This window comes from Stomoxys calcitrans, chromosome 4 (genome assembly GCF_963082655.1).
Source record: "Stomoxys calcitrans chromosome 4, idStoCalc2.1, whole genome shotgun sequence".
Lineage (NCBI taxonomy): Eukaryota > Metazoa > Arthropoda > Insecta > Diptera > Muscidae > Stomoxys > Stomoxys calcitrans.
Genome location: NC_081555.1, coordinates 147,421,792 through 147,431,066, shown reverse-complemented (window position 1 = coordinate 147,431,066; position 9,275 = coordinate 147,421,792). Strand labels below are relative to the sequence as shown.

The following is a 9,275-nucleotide window of genomic DNA, read 5'->3' as shown; positions in this document are numbered from 1 at the left end:
TTTTGGTAATAAAATTCAATGATTTGCAAGCGTTGCTCGTTAGTAAGTCTATTCATGATGAAATGTCAAAGCATACTGAGCATCTTTCTCTTTGACACCATGTCTGAAATCCCACGTGATCTGTCAAATACTAATGCATGAAAATCCTAACCTCAAAAAAATCACCCTTTAGAAATAATTCAATAGGATAATAAAAATAGCCATCGTAGTGGGCATCGAAAGTTCGGCACTTCTGAACTTAACGCGTTTTTGTATGTTTGGACTGCTTCATTTTGTTTTTATTTTTCTGATGCTTTAAAGCTTTTATCCTTGTTATAGCATTACCCATATATGCTCAACATAACCGGATAACAGTATTTAGTAATTCTTCACATGCCACCTACCTTATGTTTGTCTATGTGCAGTGGTCTCAGGAACGGATCAAACAGCAGCTTATCTGGCACTATATCGATGGGTGACTGTCTTCTACCTTTGTTGCACATATTCCATTGTGGATTTATAAGGCCCCAAAAACTTGGTCCTAAAAATGACAAAATTTATGAAACTCAATTAGTTTTTGTTTGCCTTTGGAAAAACAAATATAAAATTTAGGGTAAGGTGTTTGTGGGAAAAAAAGCAATTTTCTCGTAAGGTAAGTTTAAACTAAAATTTTTGTGAAATTTTCTTTGAAGATACATTTTAAAGTGAAAAAAATATAAATTATATTGGGTTGCCCAAAAAGTAATTGCGGATTTTTCATATAGCCGGCGTTGACAAATTTTTTCACAGCTTGTGACTCTGTAATTGCATTCTTTCTTCTGTCAGTTATCAGCTGTTAGCTGTTTTAGCTTGCTTTAGAAAAAAAGTGTAAAAAAAGTATATTTGATTAAAGTTCATTCTAAGTTTTATTAAAAATGCATTTACTTTCTTTTAAAAAATCCGCAATTACTTTTTGGGCAACACAATAGTATCCTACAACTCAATAACTCACAGGTATTCATACAATAAAACAATTCGTACTCAATTCGGGAAAATCCGTAATTATCATTATCATATCAAAACAACTTATGCAAAATTTTAGCCAAATCGGATAAGAATTGCGCCTTCTAAAAGCTCAAGAAATCAAGACCCAAGATCGGTTTATATGGCAGCTATATCAAAACATGGTCCGATTTGGCCCATTTACAATCCCAACCGACCTACACTAAAAGAAGTATTTGTGCAAAATTTCAAGTGGCTAGCTTTACTCCTTCAAAAGTTTGCGTGCTTTCGCCAGACAGACGGACGGACGGACGGACAGCCGGACGGACATGGCTAGTTCGACTTAAAATGTCACGACGATTTATATACGAATTTTTATACCCTCCACCCCATCCTTTGGTGGAGGGTATACAAATTCAGCGGTGGTTATCCCCTCCCAATGCTGGCGACATTCGTCAGGTACCATGCCTCACCGGACAGCACTCAGTGATATTTGAGAAGTTTGCCCCCATTTCGCTTGTTGTTAGTTATCATAATACAGCCTTCAAAAACTGTGATATTGAGCTGAAATTAAGCATAGATCCGTATTTTTTCTACACGCAGGTAAAGTTCGTGAATAGGCCAAATGGGACCATATTTGGATATAGCTGCCACATAGACCGATCTGCCGATTAGGGTCCTTAGCCCATAACCGGTGCATTTACTACCCGATTTCGTTGAAACCAAGAACAGTGTGTTTTATTAGGCGGTCGGTATATGAGCCGAATATGACCCATATCGGACCGTTTTTGGATATAGTTGCCATATAGCCCAATCTGCCTATTAAGGGTCTTAAACACATAATAGACGCGTTTATTCCCATATTTCACTGAAATTTGAGTTAGTGAGTTGTATTAAGTCTCCCGACATTCAAACCTAAAAAAAGTCCAGATCGGACCATACTTTCATATGACTGTCATACACAGTCCGATGCTTGCCATATAGACCGATCTGAGGACATATCCCTAAGGAGTGTAAAAGATGCATGTATTACACGATTTCGCTGGAAGTGGGAACAGTGAGTTGTGTTAAACCTCCTGTCATTCGCCTGGAAAAAGGTTCAGATCAGACCATATTTAGGTATAGCCGCCATATAGATCGATCTTCCAATTTTGGGTCTAAGTGCCATACAAAGCGGATTTATTGACCGTTTTCGCTGTAACTGTGACGAGTTAAGAGATCTCGGCACCTGAATCCAGACCCCATATTTGGATACCATCATGGGTTAATAGTGGATAATAAATTTGTAGTGGATATTCAGAATTCAGCATGGCCGAACTTGACAAGTTTTAATACCCACCACCGTAAGATTGGGGTTTGCCAATCTAGTCATTTTGTTAGTAACATCTCGAAATATTGATCCGCGACCCCATAAATTATATACAAATATTCTGGATCCTCTCGACATTCTAAATCGATCTAGCCATGTCCTTCCTTATGTCGAACGCGTAAAGTTAGCCGCTTGAAATTATGCACCGATATTTCTTATTGATGTGGATTGTTGGAAATACAAAATGGGTCATATCGGTTCAGATTTGGATATAGCCCCATATAAACCGATCCCCGGTTTTGACTTCTAGATCCTCTAGGATCCGTCTATCGAACGCATAAAGTTAGCCGCTTGAAATTTTGCACAGATACTTCTTATTGATGTGGGTCGTTGGGGATTAAAAATGGGTCATATCGGATTAGATTTGGACATAGCCCCATATAAACCGATCCCCGGTTTTGACTTCTTGAGCCTCTAGGATCTAGGAGCCCCTATTTTTTTTTGGAAAAAAGACTTGCGTTATGACTTTCAATATCCATGTCAAGTGCGATCCTAGTCGGTCAATAAACTTTGCCCCCAGATACCTCAATTTTCATCCGATTTGGAACGAAGACAATCATTGTGACTTCCAACAGCCATGCCAAACATGATCCGTATCTGTCTACCAACAGATAAAGCCCTATATAAACCAATCCCCGTTTTTCACTTTTTGATCCCCTAAAAGCCAAAATTTTCACCTAATTTGGTTGAAATTTGACCCTAAAACCTACCTAATGACTTACAAGATCAGTGCCAAGTTTTATCTGAATTGGTTAATACGGTAATATAGGCCCCCAAAGTACCAATAGCCACCGTAGCACAGAGGTTAGCATGTCCGCCTATGACGCTGAACGCCTGGGTTCGAATCCTGGTGAGACCATCAGAAAAAATTTTCAGCGGTGGTTTTCCCCTCCTAATGCTGGCAACATTTGTGAGGTACTATGCCATGTAAAACTTCTCTCCAAAGAGGTGTCGCACTGCGGCACGCCGTTCGGACTCGGCTATAAAAAGGAGGCCCCTTATCATTGAGCTCAAAAATTTGAATCGGACTGCACTCATTGATATGTGAGAAGTTCGTCACTGTTCCTTAGTGGAATGTTCATGGGTAACATTTGCATTTGCCATATAGACCTATACTCCGATTTAGGGTCTTAGGTCCATAAACGCCACATTTATTATCCGATTTTGCTGAAATTGGAGACAGTGAGTTGTGTTAGGCCCTTCGACATCCTTCGTCAATTTGGCCTAGATCGGTCCAGATTTGGATAAAGCTGCCATATAGACCGATCTATATCGGTTCAGATTTGGATATAGTTGCTCTGATCGGTTCAGATTTGGATATAGTTGCTATATAGACCGATCTCTCGATTTAAGGGTTTGGGCCCATAAAAGGAGCATTTATTGTCCGATGTCGCGAAATTTGGGATAGCAAGTTAAGATAAACCCCTTGACATACTTCTGCAATTTGGCCTAGATCGGTTTAGATTTGGATATAGCTGCCATATAGACCGATCCTCCAATTTAGGGTCTTTTGCCCATAAAAGACACATTTATTATCCGATTTTGCTGAAATTTGATACAGTGAGTTATGTTAGGCTCTTTGACATCATTCGTCAATTTGGCCCAGATCGGTTTAGATTTGGATATAGCTGCCATATTGACCGATACTCTAATGCAGGGTCTTAGGCCCATAAAAGCCACATTTATTATCCGATTTTGCTGAAATTTGGAACAGTGAGTTGTGTTAGACCCTTCAACATCCTTCGTTAATTTGGCACAGATCGGTCCAGATTTACATATAGCTGCCATATAGACCGATCCTCCGATTTAGGGTCTTAGGCCCATAAAAGCCACATTTATTATCCGATTTTGCTGAAATTTGGGACAGTTAGTTGTCTTCCTTCCACATCTATTTTTAATTTGGCCCTGATCGGTTCAGATTTGGATATAACTGCCATATGTCGCGAAATTTGGGACGGTGAGTTGTGATAAGCTCCTTGATATACTTTCGCAATATGGCAGAAATCGGTAAAGATTTGGATATAGGTGCCATATAGACCGATTTCTCGGTTTTAGGTTTTGGGGCCATTAAAGCGAATTTATTGTCCGATGTCGCTTAAGTTTTAGACAGCGGGTTGTGTTAGGCTCTTCGACGTCCTTCTTCAATTTGGCCCAGATCGGTTCAGATTTGGATATAGCTGCCATATAGACCGATCGCTCTATTTAAGGATTTGGGCCCATTGTCCGATTTCGCCCAAATTTGGGTCAGTGAGATGTGTTAATCTCTTCCACATTTGTCTGCAACTTGGCCCAAATCGGTTCAGATTTGGATATAGCTGCCATATAGACCGATATCTCGATTTAAAGTCTTGGCCCCATAGAAGGCGCATTTTTAATCCAACTTCACTGAAAGTTGACACAGTGAGTTATGTTAGGCTTTTCAACATCCGTGTTGTATATGGTTCATATCGGGTGATTTTTAGATATAGCTACTAAAAAGACCAATATTTTGTTATACACAATTAAACAATAACTTGTACTTATTAGTATTTGGCCCAAATCTGAACATATTTCGATATAACTGCTATGGGGTTCGGCCCGGTCAAACTTAACGCCTTTTTACTTGTTTTTTATTTCCCTCATCGCAGGATGGGAGTTTACTAATTTCGTAATTCCGCTTATATTACTTCGAAATATTTATCTGAGAGCCAACAAAGTAAATACGCCTTGACATTCTAAATCAATCTGGTCCGACCTGTGTCATTTGGTCTGTCGAAAGCACACTTACTTTCGAAGGAACGGACGGTTGGGATTGTAAATGGGCTATATTGCTCAATGGTATGTTATAGCTGTCATATAAACCGATCTTAGATCTTGACTTCTTAAGCCTCTAGTGGGCGCAATTCTCTTCCGAATTGGCTGAAATCTTGAATGAGGTCTTTTGAAATGGCATCCACGAACTGACTTGTGATTTAAATCGATTCATAAGCTGACATAGCTGCCATATAAACTGATCTTGGATATTAGACTTCTTGACCCTCTAGAGGGCGCAATTCTCATCCGAATTGGCTGAAATTTTGTACGAGGTCCTTTGTTATGGCATTCACCAACTATGCTTAGTATGGTCTATCGATTCACATATATAAACTCTCATATAAATCGATCTCCCAATTATACAACTTCAGCCTTTAGCCAAACTGGGCAAGAAGTGTGTCCTTCTTGTCAGTTTGGCTGAAATTTGGTACTACCAACGACTTTCTCTATGACCTTTAACATACTAACCAAATGTGGTCTAAATCGGTCCATAACTTGATTTAGCTCCCTTATAGACCGATCTCCTGATTTTACCTCTGGAGCTATTATAAGGCACTTATTTTCGATTTTGCTGCAATTTTGCAAAATGACTTACACTATGATCTCCAACATCCAAACCAAGTACGTGTATGGTCCGAGTAGGTCCATAACCTGACATAGCTCCAATAGCATAGCAAATCTTAATCATTATCCTTTGTTTGCCCATAAAGAGATATCATTCGCCTGGTATCTCTCCCTTGACATATACTGTCCTTAGTGGAGAAGATTCGGCAAGCCGACGCTATTCCTTATTAAAACTACCAACATTTGTAGTAAGTTAGGCCATAGTCGGTCTATAATCAGATAAAGCTTTGTTCTCTATTAGACTGTTCTCCCGATTTGTCATGTGTAAGCAGCATTTGTAGTCTACGTAGTGTTCTGTTACGACTTCTAACAAATTTTGAGCATAGTGCTTCATTATAACACCCAAAATCTCTGATTATCAGTGTATTAGAGGCTATAGCTTCCCCATAAACCGATCTCTTAACTTGTCTGCTACAGCCCACAGAGACTTATTTTTTTTACACATATGCCTTTTAAGAATGTTACCTTGTGGGAACTGTTAGCAGAATCCATGGTAGTGGATTCTCAAGATTCAACTCCCCCGAATTTAGCACATATTTACCAATTGATTATTATTCTGGTTCTATAACCATATAATTTTCAAGTAATTTATTATTCGAGATTAAATTTCAATTCACATTGATTCTCATTTGGTTTTAATGAATGTACGAGTATCTATTGCCCTGGAATATTTTCCTTGTACAAATATTGACTTTTTGCAGGAAATTGCTTTTCAGTTTAATTTTTTTTCCTCTTTTTTCACATGATCAAATAATAATAAAGGTATGTTTTAAATAAAATTCAAACTTCAAAAAAAAAAACCAAAAACACACTCATGCAACACTTTCTACAATGCAAGGATTAAGCAAAGGATATTAATACATGTTGGCAATACCATCAGCACACAATGTGGTTACATGTTTTTTCACAACTCATAAAATCGTACAGAGAAAGGGTTAAAAATGAAACAAGAAACTATATATGTAATTGGTTTTGAAACTAATATTTTTTATATTTTTTTAGTTTTGGAGGAAAACATCTGTCGTTAAAGAAAAATTCTAAGAAAATTTGTCTAAAAAATTTTTTATTAAAATTTTGTTCATACAGAATTTTTATTAAAATTTTGAGTTTAGATAAAATTCCATTGAAATTTTTGTGTTTAGAGAAAATTGCACCGAAAATTAAACCGTTAAAGAAAAATTCGAAGAGAATTTGTTTTAGAAAAATTTTATTAAAATTTTGTCCATAGGGAAATTTTTATTAAAATTTTGAGTTTAAAGAAAATTTTATTAAAATTTTTTTTGTATAAATTTGGTCAAATGACCAAAAATTTGTTTTTAGATAAAACCTTTTTCTCACAGGTTTGTTTTTAGAGAAAATTTCTCAGAAATTATGTCTTTGGAGAAAATTTTACAGAAATTTTATCTTTAGAGAAAATTTCACAGAAATATTGTCTAGCAAATATTTCACTAAAATTTTGTCTTCAGGAAAACTTCATTAAAGTTTTGTTCGTTGGAGAAAATTTCACTAAAAATTGGTCTTTAAAGAAAATTTCACTAAAAATTTGTCTTCAAAGAAAATTTCACTGAAATTTTTTTGTTGAGAAGATATTTTATATTTAGAACAAATAAAAAGGTGTTAAGTTCGGCCGGGCTGAACTTTGGATACCCACCACCTCGGGTATATATATAAACCACCATTCATCAAAATCCGGTGAAAATTGCATACCTTATGTCCCATAGTAGCTATATCGAAATATGATCCGATTTGAACCAAATAGCGAAATCGGACAATAAATGCGCCTTTTATGGCTCCAAAACCTAAAACCAAGAGATCGGTCTGTATGGCAGGTATATCCCAATCTGGACCGATCTGTGCCATATTGCGGAAGTATGTCAAGGGGCTTAACGTTATTCACTGTCCCAAATTTCGGCGATATCGGACAAAAAAATGCGCCTTTCGTGGGCCCAGGACCTTAAATCGAGAGAGACCGATGAGGGCAAAATTGAAGAAATATGACGAAGGGCCTAAGACAACTCACTGTCCCAAATTTCGGCGAAATCGGATAATAAAGGGTGATTTTTTTGAGGTTAGGATTTTCATGCATTAGTATTTGACAGATCACGTGGGATTTCAGACATGGTGTCAAAGAGAAAGATGCTCAGTATGCTTTGACATTTCATCATGAATAGACTTACTAACGAGCAACGCTTGCAAATCATTGAATTTTATTACCAAAATCAGTGTTCGGTTCGAAATGTGTTCAAATTTTGACAAATTTTGTTCAGCGATGAGGCTCATTTCTGGTTGAATGGCTACGTAAATAAGCAAAATTGCCGCATTTGGAGTGAAGAGCAACCAGAAGCCGTTCAAGAACTGCCCATGCATCCCGAAAAATGCACTGTTTGGTGTGGTTTGTACGCTGGTGGAATCATTGGACCGTATTTTTTCAAAGATGCTGTTGGACGCAACGTTACGGTGAATGAACACATTTCGAACCGAACACTGATTTTGGTAATAAAATTCAATGATTTGCAAGCGTTGCTCGTTAGTAAGTCTAATCATGATGAAATGTCAAAGCATACTGAGCATCTTTCTCTTTGACACCATGTCTGAAATCCCACGTGATTTGTCAAATACTAATGCATGAAAATCCTAACCTCAAAAAAATCACCCTTTAAATGTGGCTTTTATGGGCCTAAGACCCTAAATCGGCGGATCGGTCTATATGGCAGCTATATCCAAATCTGTATCGATCTGAACACATTTGAGGAAGGACGTCGAAGAGCCTAACACAACTCACTGCCTCAAATTTCACCGACATTGGACAATAAATGCGCCTTTTATGGCACCAAAACCTAAATCAAGAGATCGGTCTATATGGCAGGTATATCCAAATCTGCACCGATCAGTGCCATATTGCAGAAGTATGTCAAGTGGCTTAACGTTACTCACGGTCCCACATTTCGGCGACATCGGACAATAAATGCGCCTTTTATGGGCCTAAGACCTTAAATCGGAGGATCAGTCTATATGGCAGCTATATCCAAATCTGGACCGATCTGAGCCAAATTGAAGAATAATGTCGAAGGCCCTAGCATAACTCACTGTCATAAATTTCGACGAAATCTGTTAATAAATGTAGCTTTTATGGGCCTAAGATCCTAAATAAGAGGATCGGTCTATATGGCAGCTATATCCAAAACTGGACCGATCTGAGCCAAATTGACGAAGAATGTCGAAGAGGCTAATACAACTCACTGTCACAAATTTCAGCGACATGGGACATCAAATGCGGCTTTAATGGGCCCAAAACCTTAAATCGGGGGATCGATCTATATGGCAGCTATATCCAAAGCTGGACCGATCTGAGCCAAATTGACGAATGATGTCGAAGGGCCTAGCAAAACTCACTGTCTCAAATTTCAGCGACATCGGACAATAAATGCGCCTTTTATGGGCCCAAAACCTTAAATCGAGAGATCGGTCTATATGACGGCTATATCCAAATCTGGACCGATCTGAGCCAAATTAACGAATGATATCGAAG

General features: G+C 37.9%; 1 protein-coding gene across 2 annotated transcripts in view; it reads right to left on the bottom strand.

Annotated features, from left to right (window-relative positions):
• Positions 1 to 9,275, bottom strand: part of LOC106091864 (carbonic anhydrase-related protein 10) — a 160,233-nt gene that overhangs the window by 40,464 nt on the left and 110,494 nt on the right. The window contains exon 3 of one of the 2 annotated variants that reach the window (XM_059366805.1): positions 384 to 520. The exons of the other annotated variant lie outside the window; for it this stretch is intronic. Within the exon in view, the coding sequence (XP_059222788.1) occupies positions 384 to 520 (137 nt within the window). The remainder of the gene's footprint in view (positions 1 to 383; positions 521 to 9,275) is intronic. 2 annotated transcript variants of the gene reach the window in all.